The sequence below is a fragment of the Octopus bimaculoides genome, chromosome Z, assembly GCF_046866305.1.
Source record: "Octopus bimaculoides isolate indiv1 chromosome Z, ASM4686630v1, whole genome shotgun sequence".
NCBI lineage: Eukaryota > Metazoa > Mollusca > Cephalopoda > Octopoda > Octopodidae > Octopus > Octopus bimaculoides.
The window spans coordinates 34,490,221-34,511,004 of NC_142944.1; the positions used below are offsets into that span (position 1 = coordinate 34,490,221).

Below are 20,784 nucleotides of genomic sequence, written 5' to 3' on the forward strand. Positions count from 1 at the left end.
TGTTTTAAAGTGATCTAAATTAAAACTGTCCATCAAAATTTCACATTATGTTCCAAACACTAGCTTAATAATGACATAGTTATTTTACTAAATTCTTCATTATTTTAAAAACTGAAATAAAGGCAGTATATTTTAACAGAAATATATTGCTTTTGTTATATAGTTAATGGTTGGTGATCTAAATTAAAACCTTCCATCCAAATTCCATGTTATTTTGTTCTAAACACAACCTTAACACTGACAAAGTTATTTTACTAAATTCTTCATCGTTTTAAAGATTGAATAAAACAATGGCAGTGTTTGTTTCAACAGAGCTAAGTTAGAAAAAAAGTTAGTGTTTATAATCATCACAAAAAGAATAAAAAATGATGTTACTTAGAAAAATTGGGTTTTAATTATAGAAAAAAATCTCTTCATAGTTTTGGTTTGAACCTGTAATTAATTTTTGATATGATGCCAAAGCTTAACAAATGAGGATGCTTCAAGTTTGCATGGATTATTGTATTCTATTAAAATCGAACATCATTTACATTTGACATATTTGTCCTCATTTTGTTTGTTGTTAACACAATGTTTCAGCTGATATGCCCTCCAGCCTTCATCAGGTGTCTTGGGAAAATTTCAAACCTGGGTTTTCATTCCTAAAGTATTTTGCAATGTTGTTGTTGTTGTTATTATTATTATTATTATTATTAATCTTGTTACTGCCTGGAATCGAACTCAGAATCTTGGGGTTAGTAGCTCGCGCGCTCTTAACCACTACGCCATATGTCCTCATCTTGTTTGTTGTGTTAACAACAAAAAAGATGAGGACAAATATCTGTCAAATGTAAATAATGTACATAATTCCTCATTTCTTAAATATAGAACTGTACTAAAATTGAGTTTTGAAGTTTTTATAACTTCCGATATTTCTTACCAGAAATGCGTATTTTGAATTTTATAGATGTTTATGACCAGCAAAATAATTCTATGGTAATTCTGGATAGCATTCGAGAAGATCTACGAAAAATTGTTCCTGTTAATGGTGTGATTCCTTCAGAAAGCATAATTCCTCCTGAAGTGGGTCCTGTAAGTGTTGTTGTTATTATTATTATTATTGTTAAAGCAGTGAGCTGACAGAATTGTTAGCATGCCAAGCAGAATGCTTGGTACCATTTTGCCCCTCTTTACATTTTTATTTCAAATTTCACTGAGGTCGACTTTGGAGGTCGATAAAATAAGTAGCAGTTTAGTACTGGGGTTGGTATAGTCAATTAGACACACCCCATTTGTTCACATTTTAGGCATTGTTCTTAAAGAAGAAAGATTTTCTAAGGCTGGATGCCTTCCTTTTACCAGTTCTCACATGCTTCCATGCAAAGTAATATTTCCCCATGGCCAGGCATTTTTTCACAGAAGGTTAGACAAAGAACATTATTTGGGAATACAATAGAGAGAGAAATGGCTTAATCCAAAGTGTTAAGAGGTTAAAGTATGATAGAGGGACAGAAACAAGTTTGTTGTTACAGGATAGATATATGACTACCCTGCATTATATAAAGGTAGGTGGAATTGGGATGGAACAGGAAAGAGGGATAAAAATAGTGGTGACAAGGTGTTAGGGAATAAAAGAGAGTGGGGACAAAATCAGGAAGATGAAAATATAGAGGTGACTAAGAGTGGAAGAGGGAATACAGAAAGGGTGAAGAGCAGCAGATGCTGGTGCCACATAAGAAGCATCCAATAGACTCTGGAGTGTTTGGCATTAGGAAGGGTATCCAGCAGTAGAAATTAAGCCAAAATGGAGCCTGGTGTGGCCCTTGGCCTTGTCAGTTCCTGTCACACCATCCATTTCATGCCAGCTTGGAAAATGAATGTTAAATGTTGATGATGATGCTGGTAAGATAGCAAGATGGGATGGGTAAGTAAAGGTTATAAGAGTGGCATGAGCAACATAATGGTGGCAGAGGTAGATGAAGTCAAGTATGGAAAGAGTGAATATATAATCAGTGGTATATTTGGTGGGGGTAGATGTTGATGGCAGGTATGAGATAGTGTTAAGAATGGGGTGTGGCTGTGAAGAGGATGTAGTTTAGATGACTGGTGACACAGAAAGGGTGATCAGTGGCGGGGCGGGGGAGTGGGAAAGCATGATTTTCAGAATAAGGAATGGATGTCAAAAGAAGTGTTTCAAGGAGCGGGGGTATATTAGCTTAATGGTACAGAGCACTCAACTGGTACCTGAGAGGTACAGAGTTTGATTCTCTGTACCTGCCTGCTGACAACTTTTTTTTCTGTCTTCTACAGGTAAATACCCAATCTTTCTTCACTGTTTTCACAGCTATACTGAATTTGAAATTTACTTTCTTATGTGTAAAATACTAACATACTCGGCGATTATAAAGTTTATTTGTAAAATGTTCACGCACACAAATACACACACATATATATATTATATTGACTGCGTAATTATATTTATCCAGAATGCTGATTGCACATCCCAGACAACAGCATATATAGATGCGTTTCTTTATGATGAAGAAGACATGAATTCTTTGGGAGAGGATGGAAAAATACATTTACATTACTGTAGTGATTGCTTCTCCAGGAATATTAAACCTTTAAGTAAGTAATTTATATATTTTTTCATCATCTCAACATTTGTTATATTTTCTCTTGCTTTGATTGTTATCAATCCTATTATTAAGGTTAAGGTGGTGAGCCGGCAGAGTCATTAGCATATTGGATGAAATGGTTAGTGGTATTTTGACTGTGGCTACGTTTTGAGTTCAAATTCCACTGCGGTTGATTTTGCCTTTCATCTTTTTGGGACTGAAACACTGGGGTCGATGTAATCAACTTGTCCCCTACCCACAAATTTCAGGCCTTGTTCCTTTGTTAGAAAGGATTATTATTATTATTATTAAGGTGGCGAGCTGGCACAATCATTAGCGCACTAGATAAAATGCTTAGCAGTATTTCTTTTGCCGTTACCTTCTGAGTTGAAATTCCGCTGAGGTTGACTTTGCCTTTCATTCTTTTGGGGGTCAATTAAATAAGTACCAGTTACACACTGGGGTCAACATAATCGACTTAATCCCTTCCCCCAAATTTGAGGCCTTGTGCTTTCAGTAGAAAGGATTATTATTATTCAGGCAGTAAGTTGGCAGAATTGTTATCACACCAGGCAAAATGTTTAATGGTATTTTGCCTGTTGATACGTTCAGAGTTCAAATTTCACCAAGGTTGACTTTGCATTTCATTCTTTCAGGGCTGATAAATTATGTACTAGTGAAACACTGGAGTTGATATAATCAACTAGTCCCCTCCCCCAAAATTTCAGGCCTTGTACCTTAGTAGAAAAGGTTATTATTATTAAGGATGCAAGTTGGCAGAATCCTTAGCACACCAGACAAAATGTTTAGCATCATTTTTGTTCATCTTCACGGTCTGAGTTCAAATTCTACTGTGATTAACTTTACTTTTCATCTTTTCTTTTCAAGGTCGATAAAATAAGTACCAGTTGAACACTGGGGACAATGTAATCAACTAGTGCCCTCCCTCCACAAATTTCAGGCCTTGTACCTGTAGTAGAAAGAATTATTTTTGCTGTTGTTTTTGTGATCATTCTTGTTAATCTTATTATTTCTTTTTTTTTTATTATCGTCATTATTATTACTGTTACTATTGCTAGAGTTATTATTATGGCAGAATTGTTAGCTTGGTGGATGAAATGCTTAGCATCATTTCATCTATCTTTGCATTCTGACTTCAAATTCTGCCAAAATTGACTTAGCCTTTCATTCTTTTGGGGTTCGACAAAGTACCAGTTGAACACTGAGGTCAATATAATTCCCCCTCAAAATTTCAAGTCTTCTGCCTATAGTAGAAAGGGTTATTATTGTGATTATCCCCATTAAGTTGGATACTGTTGCCAATGTTCACCTTGTTATTAATATAGTTTTTTTTTACCAGAGTTATAATTATTAAAATTATGCAAGTTGTAATGGCTGAACTTAAGTCTATATGAATTTGTTACAATTGATCATGTACTAGGTGTAGCTGAGCAAGATAGTTTAATTATGGACAAGTTAAATCTCAAGTGATACTTATGTTGTGGAGAGAAACTTGGTTTAATAATACTAAAGAATTGTTTCAGCAATTCAATAACATTTAAGTAGAAGGAAGGTGTATGCCAGAAATGCTTTCATTCTATTGTACCTACACCAACTTAAACAATACATTGCCTCTGGCCAATTCTTAGCAGGACTCTGCATCCCTGCGCCTAATGCTAGAGTTTAGTTCATCCTGAACACTCATTGTATGAACCTGTTTTCTATATGTACGACACAGACATAGCAGTGTGGTTAAAAAGCTTGCTTTTCAATCACATAGTTTCAGTCCCATTGTGTGACATCTTAGCCAAGTGTCTTCAATTATAGCCCTGGCCCAACTAAAAGCTTTGTGAGTGGATTTGTTATAATGAAAGAAACTTGACATATATCATATGTGTGTTGTATACATGTGTTAATACCTTGTCTTGACTTCGCATGAGAACTGTAAGCAGCTGTTATCATTATTCAAGCTATGTCATTTTCCAGTCTGCTATGAAAACCATGTCTGGCCAAGGGGAAATATTATATTGCCTTATTTGAAAACAGGTGATGGTTAGCGACAAGAAGGGTATCTGGCTATAGAAAATCTGCCTCAATGCATCCCGTCTAACCCATCATTAGAAGTGAATGGAATAAAGAAATGTGAGTCTATGTAGATCTGGCCTTGTTTGGTGTTGTCCTCAACACTCAACATGGCCTCTTTGCCTGAAATATATAAAGTAAACTTTCCCTTTTCACACTGTAAGAAGCTTTCCATCCTCATTATTTTGTTATAAGACTCTTTTTATTTTTTTATTTGACTGTTAAAGCAAAGACTGAGTTCAAGGTTGTCCATTAAGTTGTACACCTGATCAAGGTTTAATATCACGCTTGGTTGAACACACACTTAATTTCCTACTTCACAGTTGTATGTAGTGTTTAGACAGACTGACATATAAGCCTTTTAGTTGTAGAAAAAAAAAATTATCATTTTCTCCAACAAATAAGGCATTTCCATTATTGCAAGTAAGGGGAAAAATTTGATATAAAACAGTGGAAAGAAATTAAATCATTTTTACATATTTTCACAAAACATAATGAAATTTTTATATTAAATTTTTAATTGCATATTTTGTTTTTATTTCCTGAATAGCTCTGGTGACTCACTCTGCATCAACAGCACAAATCAGATATATATTTGATTTCTTACTGCCTGACATTTCTGGTAAAAATCTTCTTGACATTGGATCACGACTTGGTGCAATATTGTATGGTGTAAGTAAAAATATAATTTACTTCATAAGAATTTAGAAACTTCAAGAGAACATGAAATAGTTTGTTTTCAACATCTGAACTCAAAGTAGATTGTGCTATAAATACTAACATGTAAATATTGGGTTAAAAATCCCTTTGGGTAGAAAAATTGAAGGCTGCCTGTCCAATGGTAAGAATGTCTGTAATGTTTACAGATGTGGGTTCAGTGTCCCATAGGTAGCTTTCGACTTTCTTCTATCCAAAGAAATTTAACCCAATATTTATACACTATTATCTATAGCTTTAAACAAGTTCAATTTTTGTGAAGGCATTTGCTTATTAAAAAACAATTGAAGAAAAATGTTCCTTTTTAATTGAATGATAAATTTAGTCACTCCTTTGAACTATAATTATAATTATCAAGATCATTATGTTTCTACCACTGCTTCTTTATGGCTCTTTTATCAGATAACAAGCAAAATTGTCCCTCTGATAAATTTCTTTGGAATAGTTCACCTCAACAAAATACATTGAAGTTACTCATGTGTAATCTCTCTTTCTGTCTTTCTTTCTCTTCCTTTTTCTTAGTCAAAAGTACTTTTCTTCTAATGGTTTAAACCTTTTGTTACTATATTTGTGTTGACATACATTACTTTTGTTTCAATTAATTTTGAAAATATTGAAGAATCTAGAAAATAACATTGTCATTATTAAGCTGGTGTTTGGAACATAAATTAATACAAAAGTTTGATGAAAGATTTTAATTCAGATTACTTTTATAGCAGAAAATTTGTGTCATAGAACCAAGGGTAGTGTCAGGCAACTTGGTATGAAAAGGGTTAAGTGGTCATTTTAGACATGGGATTGTGTAACTTTAGCGCACTGTAGGTGCATCATGTTGCCATGCAAGTTTTGTGCATCATGTTGTCATGCAAGTTTTCTCTCATCTCAATGTGACACAATGTGCTAGTGGTTACAGGGGTGAAAACTTGTATGGTGACATGATGCACCTAAGCATGCTAAAGGTTAAATAATAACAGAGCCATTGTGAAGTTCTTGATTCTAGTTGGTATATAAGGCACAGACATGGTTGTGTGGTTGTGAAACTTGCCTTCAAACTATGTGGTTTTAGGTTCAGTGATGCTGCACAGTACATTGGGCAAGTGTCTCGTACTATAGCCCTGAACTGATCTAAGCCTTGTGGGAGAATGTAGTAGATGGAAACTGAAAGAAGCTCATTGTATGTGTATTTGTGGTTGTCTTCATGTTACACAATGGTTATGAATGGATATCACCATCACACAAATGATGTCATTTGCCTCCAGTCAGCATGAAAATAAAACATGGCTGGTCATGGGGAAATATTACCTTACTTGGAGAAGAAAAGTGGGTGTAGGCAATGTAAAGAACATCTGGCTGTAGAAAATCCACCTCAACAAATTCTAACTGAAGCAAGTATGGTATAGCAAACATTGATTACAATCATTGAACTAATTCAGTTTACAGAGAATACATCAAGCCTTGTGATGTATCAAGAGGCTGGAGTTTGCTTGAGTTTCTTTATGCCAGTCATTGAAGTGGCCCTTTTCTGGGTATGGTCTAGAGTATTTGAACATAGCAGCAGCATCATTTCGTATGTGAGAGCACTATTCCTTTGTGGGCCTCACCTGATGTCTGTAGAATGTCGATAGTTGTTGGGGTCTGATGTATCTTCTGAAATATGCAGAATTATAAATCTGTTCTCCAAGCTGAGCTAACCAAGAGGATACTTAGGGGTAGATCAAGAATGAGATAGTTAAACAATATCCATAGTCACAGTTGGCCAAGCTTGGAAATCCAGCTAGAAAGTCTAATGACAATTGCTTTTGATAGGACCCTATGGAAGAGGTACCTGGGGACTCTATCCTCAACAACCTTCCCATGAATAGAAGATGGATAGATGGGATAAATCTATTCAGTATTATGAATGAATGAAGGTGTCGAGATGGCAGAATTGTTAGCATGCTGGGCAAAATGCTTAGTTGCATTCCATTTATCTTTACATTCTGAGTTCAAATTCTTCTGAGGTTAACTTAGCCTTTCATCTTTTTGGGGGTCAGTAAAATAAGTACCAGTTGATCAATGGGATCGATCTTATTGACTTACCCACTTCCCCCAAAATTACTGGCCTTGTGCCAAAATGAAACGAATATTATGAATAGGCTACTATAGACTGAGTCAACTTGATTTGTTTGTCATAAAGTATTAGTATCATACTATTTTGTGTAATCTTTAATGGCTGTGATAAAAGACAAGTAAAATTTTATTGTTATATTTAGTAAGTAGTTTCCCCATCAAAGCAGTTTCTGGTTGTAGTTTGTGCTAGTTTCATTTTGAACTGATAAAATATAGATCTGATTTTTTTAGTTGCAAATATCAGATTTGTATTGGGGAGTATTATATCAAAGTAGATATAATACTGCTTGTATACAACAACCACATTGAACAATAAAGAAAGAAAATGGCTGCATATTAATTTTTCTTTTTATATTTTATACAGGCTTACCTTTTCACCAATGCAAATATTGAAGGAGTTGAAATAGACAAAACTCTGTGTCAGATACAAGAAAATATTATAAAGAAATATAAATTTGAAGACCGAATTAAGGTTTGCATCTGTGTAATATATTTTAAAGCAGCAGTTCAAGTTGCAGTTATAATTTGTTCAGCCTCTCTTTCTGCCTGTCTCTCTGTCTCTGCTTTTCTCTCTGTCTCACTCTTTCTCTCCATGCATTGTTCCTGTCTTAGAGGAATTAGTGATCATGGACTCCCACACCAAAGTGTGATGATTCATGATTTTTCTTGGGAAAGATTCAGCACTGGTTTGCCATTGTCATTGTTTTCTGCTGATTTATTTGCAGTTTACTCTTCTAGTTTCCTATTCTCCCAAGCTTACCCATGAGTACTCACAAAGCTTATGTACATATATCAGTCTAAGTACACTTAAAGTGTAACTACAATGCTAGTTTACAAATACTGCCATTACACTGTCGGGAACATTTCTGTTTTTGCTTATTGACCATTGTAATGAGTTTCATTATTTGAGACCTTGCTTTTTTGTTTCTTTGCTATATTTTTCTGTTCTTGTTACTGTACTTGTCTCACTTTTCTGTTTGTATTTGTCATTCATGTCTGCTCATTTCTACCCTAGCAGTGTCTATTGTTGACACCACCAAATTGAAGAATATTATCATAGGTGTTGAAATTCCAGTGATATTTGGTTGATGAATGATGTGGGGTTTGAGCTTGTTTACGTCTATCATGTGTATGCTTTCCTGTTATTCTGTATGTATTCCTGTACCAGATTTTTTATAACTAATTATTTAATCGTTTTATTACTAACTCGCCCATACACACTTGAAATAACCTATTCATATTTAAATGAGTATTTCAGTGCAAATCTCATTAGTACACTCATGAAAACGTAACCAATTGAGTTAGAGTATGTGACATTGTTTGACATGATATCTGACTTTTGAGAATTTTTGGAGATTTGGTCATGTGATGTAGATAGATGTAGACAGCTGCATAAAGACAAAGGACAAAGCACTGAAAGCTGATCTCAGGACACTGAGTCATATGAAGGAGATGGCAAAAGACTGAGATATCTGGTACCTTGATATACTCAAGAAGACTTGTCCACCACATCAGAATTGTTAATACTCCCCTTGCAGCTGAAGGAGTGTTTGCCTTGCAAGAGCCCCTTGTTGGTGCCATATCAAAAGCACCCATGCCAGTACCACGTAAAATTTACCCATGTCAGTGTTGCAAAAAAAACCTACCTGTGTTGGCACCATGTGAAGAGTACCTGTGCCAGTCCATGTACAAAGTACCCGTGTCAGGCCACATGCTAAGTATCCAGCACACTATGTAAAGTGGTTGGCATTAAGAATGGCATCCAGCCATAGAAACCAAGCCAAAACTGACTGGAACCTGGTGCAGTTCTCCAGCCTGCTGACTCTGGTAAAACTGTCCAATTCATGCCAGCATGGAAAATGGACATTAAATGGTGGTGGTGGTGATGATGGAAATAGAGTTTCCTAGAATTGCAAACCACTGGAGCAGTGATGAACCTTTTGGAGACCAGTACGTTTCCAGTATTATGATGAGGAACTAATTTTTAAAATTATCACAGTGCATGTAAGAAGAGACACTAGAAGTACATCAATAGATGGAGAACCAAACATCAATCCTTTTTTAAAATAAGACCCTCTCATTGACAGCATTCAAAATGCATATAAAACATTCTACAAAAACAAGGGGGATGCCTCTCTGCCAATGAGGATATGGTGGGCTATAAAGGTTTAGTACATTTCCAACACTATATATTCAGAAAGTCTACAAAATGGGGGATCAAAGTTTGGAAGATTTGTGAAGCAAATACTGGGTACTTCTGTGGGTTTGATTTTGATGCAGGGAAAAGAGATAAAATGCAAGCCAACATGGTCTACTGTTTGATGTAGTCTGGATTTTATTGCTTCCAGACAACAGCTTGGGCTGTATGTTATTTTTTTTTACCTATTTTCTAGTTTGGTCAAACTTGCAGCAGATTTAGAAGCTGCAAGTTGGAAAGGGATGCCATTGGATATAAAAAAAAAAATGAAGCTAAAATTAAAAGGAGATGAAATAATCCAATGGCAAAAAGGAAATTTGCTAGTGGCCACATACAGAGATAAGAGTCAAATCAATTTTCTATCTACTTGTGCACAACCACACAGACAAAAATGGCATCCCATTTGTGAACCTCGATTATAACAGGTACATGGGTGGTGTAGATCAACTGAATCAAATGAACTATTACCCATTTGGTAGACTGCATAATGGTGGCAGTACCTGGTTTCATATATATAGTAAATATGCATATTGTTAAAGCATTTATGCTATATACAAAATCAGGAGGGGCCTGAAAGTGATGCAGTCACTTGAAGTTCTGAGCAAATGTAACAACGTAGTTGATGGCAGGTTTTTCGTCCACAAAAATAACTGTTAAGAGAAAAGCTAAAGCCTGCTAGAAGCAGGCTTTAAATTCAGTCAATCTCCATAAATTAGAAAACATCTGGTGTTACAAAAGGTTGTTGAATGTCTTCTTTGAAAAAAGGATTACTCCCAGTGGACAGTCAATTGAAACAATGATGATGATATATATATCTACTACATATGTGGAAAATCGGTGTGTGTTTGTTTGTGGCATTGTTAGCTAACTCCTCCTACATCATTTTATTGATTTTCCTGAAACTTGACATGTGAGTAGAACTCATGTCTGGAAACCTCGTTGAAAAAAAATCGATATGGCCCCTGGAAGGGATCTTTATATCTACTTCATATAACTATTTTTTTTTATTTAATCACCCAAGGGAAATAATCCATAGAATCTGTACAATATTTTTTTTTAAACACTCAAGGGAAATAATCCATTTTATTGCTTATGTTTGATTACTTTGAATATTGATTTTTTTGTGTGTCCTATTTCTAATTTTTGCAGACAATATCACTTTTATGCTTGATTTGACATGAGCAGAACTCATGTCTGGAAACCTCATGAGATACTTAGATTGTTGAAAAAAATCGATAATATTACTAATATTACTTCCATATTACTAATATTTTATTTAAGCAACCCAAGGGAAATAACCCATACCACCTGCAGATTTTAGTGAAGCGATCGATATTTGATTCTCATGATCAGCTGACCTAATTCTGCATTTCACTACTCACAGTTTTGAACTGCTAAACATTATTATTGCACTTCCTTGATTTGAATCTTAAACCTTAAAGACTTCATTCATACATTTCTATACATACATACTTTTTTGAATGCCCATTACTCTGATAATTCTACATTTTTACAGTTACACTTTTTCCATGACAGTAGATAAATTTTTTATTCCACAATGTATTTGTAGGGGCTTCATGCAGGCATAGCATGGATTCGATCCTCGATTGCCAAATTTCACTTACCACTTCAACAGTGTTTTTCTCACAGTAAAACAATAGTTTTTTTCTGTGAATGACAGCAGTTATACATTTCCCAGATGCCTTCACTAAGCAGAATAATGTCTTTGCTGCTTGCCAACCTCCAACAACCTCTCTCACCAATCTCTGACAATCTTTCTCTCTCAACAACCTCCAAAAACCTCGCTCGCCAACCTCCAACAATCTCTCTCTCCTCCAGTTGACAGTTTTTTGTACTTTTTCGCGATGGAAAATACACCTTTTGTGGCAGTTATAACAAAATTATTTTCTTATATCAGAGTAATAAGGCGTTTCAATACAACATCTTTATCCCCGGGAATTACTGGGTACACCAGCTAGTATATATATATATATATATATATATATATATATGGTATGATAGGATGTTTATAAATATGTTTCTTTTCAAATTTACTTTGCTTTTATTTACTGTTTGCCCGTAAGTTTAACTTACCTATAAGGTGAGTGACAAATTTTGATCCGTTTGTTTTGTGAATCATTATTATACATGTTTTTGTGTATTTAACTATGCATATGAGTTTATTTCATTTTGTTGATGATAGGTGTATTTCATTCTACTTTACACCTATTAAACATTCTATGTTTAAATTTTGTTGTATACCCAATTGAATATTAGATAATGTTACATTTTCTGTAGTGATGTTTAAACAAAATTGAAATGATTTTACATTTAGTTGAATTTGCCAGTAATTTAATTCACTTTAAGGCAAGAGTTATGCAATAGATTTGGTTAAGAACCTTTTGGTAAACTGTGTTCCAAAAATCACATTTGTCAAATAAAAAAAAGTTAGCTGTTTTATGAAACCAGTTTGAATTCACGATTGTTAGAATTTAATTCCCGCACACAAGGGACGTATTTTGGTTAGGAATATAATAATGAAAGGATTAATGCTATGCATATTGATTTTTTTCTCCCATATAAACATTGTTATAATGTAAAACAAGATATTTTCATTGCTTTCTCATTTCTCATTATATTTGCTGTTAACAGATTTATCACGGAAATATTCTAAACAGAAGTGACCTTTTACAAAAAGGTATAGTAAATATCTTTTTTTTCCTTGTTTGATGAATTTCTTTTTTCATTTTTGTGTATGTTGTAATCAATATCACCACCACTTTCATAATCATTCTAAATCTGTTTTTTTCTTTTCTTTTTTATGTTTGCATGTCCTTTGTCATCTTCTTCTTCATAAGACAGACCCTCTTGATTTCAACTTTGCTTTCTTCTCTCATATATCTTTCTAGGAGTTTCTCTTCTGCAAGTTTCTTCCACACAGGTATCCTAATCAATTCTTTACCTGACTGCCATTCTACATACACATCATATGTTTCTGTTAATGCAGTTTCCTTGCTTATATTCCACATCTGATTCCTATTTATACCTAGTTTTTCTCTCAAATCATTTGTGCTCTGTTTTTCACATGTACACCTTAACATTACACTTCCAACAGAACATATTCATCCCATTCATGTCTTTGTTGTACATTTTCCAGTTGTTTTGTCTGTGTCTGTTTGCTTGTTTTGTGCTGTTTCTCCTCTCTCCTTCCCTCCCTCTATTTACATTTATTATATTCTTACAAGAGTAGTCACAGTGACTTTGAAGTTTGGGCCTGCTAGCCTTTTTCAGATGGACTGAAACTTTGAAGTCCCTGTCACTACTCTTGATGTAAAAATATAATAAATAGGCATAGGAGTGGCTGTGTGGTAAGTAGCTTACTTACAAACCACATGGTTCCGGGTTCAGTCCCACTGTGTGGCACCTTGGGCCGACCAAAGCCTTGTGAGTGGATTTGGTAGACGGAAACTGATAGAAGCCCGTCGTATATATATATATATATATATATATATATATATATATATCAATTAGAAAATGGAGGATAATATGCTGAACCCAATTACTTGCAGACAGTGTATCCCGTTGAATTCATTAATTTAATTCATAGCTAAAGTAACAAAAAAGGAAAAAAAACCAAAGTACAGGTGTTTATGACAAACCATGTTATTTTGCCAACCAGGTTTACATATAGAAGTACAAAGTACATAAGAAATTAGAGAATGAACAGAAGTTTAATCTTACAGCTGTTTCGGCCTAGCTTTCGGCCTGAGTGATTATCGGATGACATGTTGAAATGGAGTTACATGCATGAACCGCTAGGCCTCTTCAGAGATTCACAAAGGATTTCAGACAAATATAGAGCAAGAGGTAAAAACAGAGGTGTAGTAGAGACAAAACCAAAACAATAGCAAAAATAAGATAGAAATAAAAATAAAAAATAAAATTTAAATAAAAATTAAAATTACCCTTTGTGAATCTCTGAAGAGGCCTAGCGGTTTGGGCATGTAACCCCATTTCAACATGTCATCCGATAATCACTCCGGCAAGAACTATTCGGATAGAATGGGGCATGCTAAAGCTAGGCCAAAACAGCTGTAAGATTAAACTTCTGTTCATTCTCTAATTTCTTATGTACTTTGTACTTCTATCTGTAAACTCGGTTGGCAAAATAACATGGTTTGTCATAAACACCTGTACTTTGGGTTTTTTTCCTTTTTTGTCACTTTAGCTATGAATTAAATTAATGAATTCAATGGGATACACTGTCTGCAAGTAGTTGGGTTCAGCATATTATCCTCCATTTTCTAATTGATATACAAATTTGGGGTAAAACCTCCACTTTTACCCGCTCCCATTGATTGCACTTGGTATAACACTAGTGTAGCAATAATTGGGTACCCTCCCGGCAGTATACCGGATAGATACTATCCCTTAGTGGGTTGAACTCTCAACCCCTAACTCTCTTGCATTATATATATATGTATGTGTGTGTCTGTGTTTGTCCCCCAACATTGCTTGACAACCGATGGTGGTGTGTTTAAGTCCCCGTAACTTAGCGGTTCTGCAAAAGAGACCAATAGAATAAGTACTAGGCTTACAAAGAATAAGTCCTAGGGTCGATTTGCTCGACTAAAGGTGGTGCTCCAGCATGGCCACAGTCAAATGACTGAAACAAGTAAAAGAGTAAAAGACTATGTAGTCTACAAATAGTATTGAGTAACCTCCTAGTTAAATGTAAAAGTGTTTTTTTGTAACTTGACGTGTGTGTCATTACTCATTGCCTAATGTATATTTTTAACAATTACATGCACCTCTTCTCTCCTTTCTTTATTGCTCCCTATCTCTCATGACCACCTCACCTTTTTTTCTTCTCCATTGTCTCTCTCCTTGCCTTCCTCCCAATATGCCTGACCTCTGACCGCCTTTTCTCTTTCTTTAAATTTTCCCCATTACCTTTATTTATTCTTTTTTTTTTTTCCTGATGAAGGACTAGTGCTCGAAGCATCAAGACTCTTCCCCTCCTTTTTGAGCATTAAACTAGTTCAACATTTGTTAAAACTTGTTCTTCTTGTGTTGTCCTTAATTTTTTTGCTCATTGCCTAACACACACACACATATATATAAAGTCTATTTATTTTTCAGTTGATATAATCATTTTAAACAATGTCTTTGAGTTCTTCATGCCACTAAATATGCAGGTTTTGTAAGTATTTCTAATTTCATTTGTAAACAGAATTTTCTCATGAAAGTAAAGTCCAGTTATGTAAATGATTTTGTAATGTGTGTTAATTGTTACTAATTCCTCCCCAGTAGCCTAGTTTTGACTACAAGAGCCATTTGTTTCATTCCAACCATTTGCTGTTATCTCACAACATCTTAAACCTTTGTCCAAATCATTTTCATAAGTTTGTTCCAAATGGTCATGCTTATTTTCAGACTTTTAATTAGTCTTTGTTTCATACAGTCTGAGTTGTATAAAGCTTTCTTTTCAAAAGTCCTGGGTTACTCTGATGGTTGAAAAAAATTTTGGAATGTGTATCATATATGATGTACAGATACCAGGGAAATATGACAAGCAATGGGTTAAAAATAAAGTGTTGGGCCCTAATGCTACGTATCATCTCTAAGGTTATTAAGCCAAAAGGAAGTGTTGTTTGAAACCTGGCATACTATGTTAAATATTTTACTACCAATACTCTAAAGGTTTGAAATGAAAGAAAATATAATTGCTTCAGCAAATAAATTTATATTAAAGCACAAAAAGACATTTTCAGTTCTTCAAAGTTGCTATTCATCCATCAGTGATCAATAAAATAAAGTACCAGTCATGTATTGAAGTTGATATAATTGATTGTTTCCTCCTCCAAAAATGTATGTCTGATCTTATGCTTATTGTGCCTTGGCAGAGACACTAGTGCATCAGACAAAATACTTAGCAGCATGTTGTCCATCTTTATGTTCTGGGTTCAAATTCCACCACGGTCAACTTTGACTCTCATCCTTTTGGAATCGATAAAAAAGTACCAGTCAAATACTGAGTTCAATATAAATGGCTTTCCCCCTTTCCCTTAAAAATTATTAGTCCTGTGCCAAGATTTGAAACCATTGTTATTATTATTAATCGTCTGTCCTTACAATCTGAATTCAAGTTCTGCCAAGGTCGACTTTGCCTTTCATCCTTTCAGGGTTAATGAAATAAGTACCAGTTATGCACTGGGGTTCATGTATTCGACTAGCCCCTCCCCCACAATTTCAGGCCTTGTGCCTCTAACAGAAAGGATTATTATTAGTATAGTGAACTGGTAGAATTGTTAGCATGCTGGGCAAAATGCTTAGTGATATTTTGTCCATCCTTACATTCTGAGTTCAAATTCTGCTATGGTTGACTTTATCATCCTTTCAGGGACATTAAAATAAGTATCATAAAAAACCCATGTAATTTATGTACATTTTTTTGCAAAAACAAAAATACTCTTTAGGGAGTGTGTAAATTACATAAGTAGATCGTTTCCAGAATTTTTTTTTGTTGAAAAATGACATACAAATGTAAACATTTGTATGGGAAGTTGACTCATTTAATATCAGAATAGGTTTTTACAGAAAAAAGTATAATGAAGTTGACTTTTATTTACGCTGGATGGTATAATGCTAACTTTTTCTGTATAAATTTATTGAAACCATTAAATGGTTAACAACTTTTTGAAGTTTGACATTCATGCTGGTAATCATGGTCCAGGCCATATTTTACATTGCTTAGAATTTCTACCTATCACAATGGACCCCAATTTCCTTAAATAGATCAGTGTTTGTCCACTTAAGAAGTCTAGCTTGCATTTGCCTCCAGGAAGCTAATGCTTGCTTTTTCCACATTAGGACAATGAAATTCATCACCACTGACATCATCACTACTAGCTCTTAATTTCATCTAATGCTGACAACAACATCATAATTCATCCTTGCGCATGTAAACTCACTAAGTGAATATGACTTAGCGTTCCAACAGAAACCTACATTTACCTTATATGCTGTTTAATGTTGTTTCACATTCATGTTGAATTATGCAGCAATCTTGTGCTCCCTTCATAGAACACTTGTAATACATGTATTACCTGTTCTTTTAGTGTAGTAGATTTTTGCTATTCTTGTTTATGTCTCCTCACAGACGTGTATATTCTAACAAGTCACTTCATAAATTTCACACCCCTTTTGCTCAATAAACACTGAGTTAAACTTGCTAAGCTGTTTATTTTTTCCTTTCAGTTTTTAATGTTTATGTTAGCAGGTTACCAAACTATCAGTTTGGTCTCCTGGCTAAAATGGTAATGACAAATTTTTAAGTTTGCTTGACATTTTATAAGTGTGAAAGGGATTAAAATTTCGATACTTCATACCAAAGGTTCCAACAAGACAATTTCAACCAATCACAATTCTGTTTACATAATCAGTTTGATTGGTCACCTTCCTCTGTCGGTTGAGTAAAGTGTCATCCAAGCTGATGTTTATTGGTAATTAAACTTATTTTGCAACACTTGTGCATATTTATCAGCTTTGTTTTTGTTGCTAAGAATTATCAACAACTTTTCCTGTGATCGTGATTTGAGAAGACGTACAGCAGTATGCTAAAGATCAGACATAATCTTTTGCGGGCAAGAAATGTAAAATAAAGTTTATTATAAACAACACAAAACACTTTGTAATTTAATAGCTTTCAATATGATACATGTTAAACAGAAATTATTCTTATTTAATAAAAATTTAATAAAATCTAATCATAAGTAAGTGAAATTATGCTTAATACAACTAAACTGAAAACCTTTTCTCCCTGGCCATATTGGCAATTCTGAAAACTTTTGGGTGCAAATTTTACACAAGTAGAAGCTTTTTTAACAATTTTTATCCTGAAAATCACCTGCGTAAATTACACAGGTGAAATTACATGGTTTTTTACGGTACTTGTCAAGCATTGGAGTTGATGTAATCAACTAACCCTTCCCTCAAAATTCCAGGCCTGTGTCTATAATAGAAAGGATTATTATTATTTCATTTATGCTCAACAAATTAGACTGTTGGAAAAAATTCTTAACATCAGATTACACCAAGTAACCTTAGATGCCAAGAACATTCCTAAATATCCTAGCTCTCTCTAATAATACTGTTTTCAGGTGCTGCACTAAACTAAGTTTTATGACTATTTCCTCTAACTATCTATTCAAATCTTTAGGGAAAGTTCCTAATGCACTGATAACTACAGAGATACATTTTACCTGCACTTTCCATAGCCTTTGTAACTCAAGGGCTAGGTCCTGATATTTTGCTATTTGCTCTATACCTCTCATATCGACTTTCTCATCATTTGAAACTAAAGTCAATTCCCTGGTATTTTCTGTTCTCAAAATCTACACCTATTAATCAGGCTTCCTAGTTTCTATTTGACAATCTGACTGTTAAAATCCCACTTCTTACTTTCTAGCACTTTATTAGGTTCATGTTCACATCACTTATCAGTATGATTAAATTCTTGCTTTCTACGTAACTCCCAGTGGATCATTCTCCCTAGGTTGTCATCTCTTTTCTTGTATTCCTTCTGTGCCAGCATATTATATTCACTAACTACAAGTAACATTTTCCTTTGATTTACATAATCTACATTTGGGAGTCAACTTGATTTTTTTCTATCTTGGCTTTTATCCAGTTAGTCTTCAATGCCTGGTACTGTGCTGCTACAACTTTCAATCTCTCTTTTTAACCTCCTGTCTGCAACCATAACCATGTCTCACTATTACTATTTTCTGAAACTATCTTTGGAAATCTACCATGCAAAGTCTTCTCTTGCTAATCAGATAATTTTACTTCTTTTTTCTAGTTTTTAATTACATTTGACTTTTTGATTTCCCTATATGCTACTGTTACACTAGCAACACTTGATAAAATTTCTTCACTATTACTTACATAAGAGGCTATATCTGCTCTAGCTAACTCCACATAGTCTTCTACTAGTATTACATCTCTACCACCTTCCTTTCTAGGTAAATACAGCCTTGCTACTCCTGCTCTAGGATGAAGTCCTCCATTCATATTGAACCCCTTCCTAATTCTTCTGTCTAGATTTGATAATACAGATTTTATCCAATCTACAAAAGCTGCTGAATATCAAAGTAACGCTATGGCTCAAGTATTTACAACCTTCACTAGATTAAGTTTCTAAATTCTTTTAACCAATACTTTTGAACTAAATCTGGTCTTAGGCCATTCAAATTTGGCATTCTTATTAACTCTTTAGTCATTAATGTACTAGTTAGATTTAGATCTGGCTGCTTCTCACTAACTACTTCTTCCCTCACTTTCTTTAACCAGGCCACATCCTCATTATGATTAACTGCCTTATCTTAAATATCACTCCAAAACTTTCTAGCTTCTTACGTGTTAGACTTTTCGTCTTTAGTAGCTTCTTCTACATTATTTATTTGGTAATAAAGTCTCCTCTGGTCTGTCTCAAACAATGTTCTATTGAAGCTGATCTATTTTTTTTCTGATATTATTATTATTATTATTATTATCATTATTATTGTTGTTTAAGCTGGCAGAATTGTTAGCATGCTGGGCAAAATGCTTAGTGACATTTCATCTATCTTTACATTCTGAGCTCAAATTTTGCCAATGTTGGCTCTTTCATCATTTTGGCCTCACACACCTACCTTACATTGTCATGCTAAAACTAAAGTCACATCATTGAAATCTTGATGCTATGAGATAATGCATGATTAATTGAAAACAATATGAATAAATATGCATTACATTTGACAAAATAATCTGAATTGTAAAGGGTTAAATTTTACCTGATAAAGAATACACTTGTTAGTTAATATCATATTAGTTTATACTTTAGAGTTTTTCTTTCTTTATTTTTTTGCAACATTTAATATCTTCAATATTTTGCAGAATTTGGAACTTCCTCCATTCACATTTACAAAAGAGACGTGTTGTGTTGATCACACTCCCAAGTATTGAAGATTCATTAAAGAATTTAAAGGTAATTCTGAATTCCACTCCACCTCATTGTTTTTTGTTTTGTTTTTTTGTTGGGGGTGGCATTGTTACAGGCTAGATTAGAATAGCAATTTTCACAAGTAGACATTTCTATAAAAGTATGATTGATACTGAAAAATTACTGGTAATGTACTTAAAATAAGATACTGAATTTATTGAATAAAGTAGGTTAATGCAATTGAAAAAAATGCCATAGGTGCAAGCATGGCTGTGTGGTTAAGAAGTTTGCTATTCAGCCACATGGTTTCAGGTTCAGTCCCATTGTGCATCAGCAGCTGGCTAAGTTTCTTCTTCTGTAGTCTCGATAGAAAGGGAAACTTTACAAAACCTATTGTGCATGTGTGTGTGTGTGTATGTGTACATGTATACTCTTTTACTTGTTTCAGTCATTTGACTGTGGCCATGCTGGAGCACCGCCTTTAGTCGAGCAAATTGACCCCAGGACTTATTCTTTGTAAGCCTAGTACTTATTCTATCGGTCTCTTTTTGCTGAACCGCTAAGTTACGGGGATGTAAACACACCAGCATCAGTTGTCAAGCAATGTTGGGGGGACAAACACACATACATATATATATACGACAGGCTTCTTTCAGTTTCCGTCTACCAAATCCACTCACAAGGCTTTGGTCGGCCCGAGGCTATAGTAGAAGACACTTGCCCAAGGTGCCATGCAGTAGGACTGAACCCGGAACCATGTGGTTGGTAAGCAAGCTACTTACCACACAGCCACTCCTGCGCCTATGTATGTATATAATATATATATATATATATATATATATATATATATATATATATATATATATATATATATATCGTCATTTAAAATTTGTGCTCCATTGTGGCATGGGATGGATAGTTTGACAGGATTCAGTAGGTCCAAGGACTGCATTATGCTGTAATGTCTGCTTTGATATGGCTTCTACAGTTGGATGCGCTTCCTAATACCAACCACTTTACACAGTATATTGGATATCTTTTCTGTGCCACTGGCATTAGCAAGGTTGCCATGCTGTTTGCAAGACTACAAAACCAGT

The 20,784-nt window shown here is 34.4% G+C and overlaps 1 protein-coding gene across 4 annotated transcripts in view; it reads left to right on the forward strand.

Moving 5' to 3' along the window:
• The window catches only part of LOC106868885 (uncharacterized), a 28,741-nt gene that overhangs the window by 5,860 nt on the left and 2,097 nt on the right, over positions 1 to 20,784 (forward strand). For all 4 annotated transcript variants that reach the window (XM_014914337.3, XM_089365174.1, XM_089365175.1 and 1 more), the window contains exons 2-8: positions 947 to 1,071; positions 2,466 to 2,607; positions 5,230 to 5,351; positions 7,870 to 7,977; positions 12,355 to 12,400; positions 14,845 to 14,905; positions 19,642 to 19,732. In XM_014914337.3, the coding sequence (XP_014769823.1) occupies positions 947 to 1,071; positions 2,466 to 2,607; positions 5,230 to 5,351; positions 7,870 to 7,977; positions 12,355 to 12,400; positions 14,845 to 14,905; positions 19,642 to 19,732 (695 nt within the window). The remainder of the gene's footprint in view (positions 1 to 946; positions 1,072 to 2,465; positions 2,608 to 5,229; positions 5,352 to 7,869; positions 7,978 to 12,354; positions 12,401 to 14,844; positions 14,906 to 19,641; positions 19,733 to 20,784) is intronic.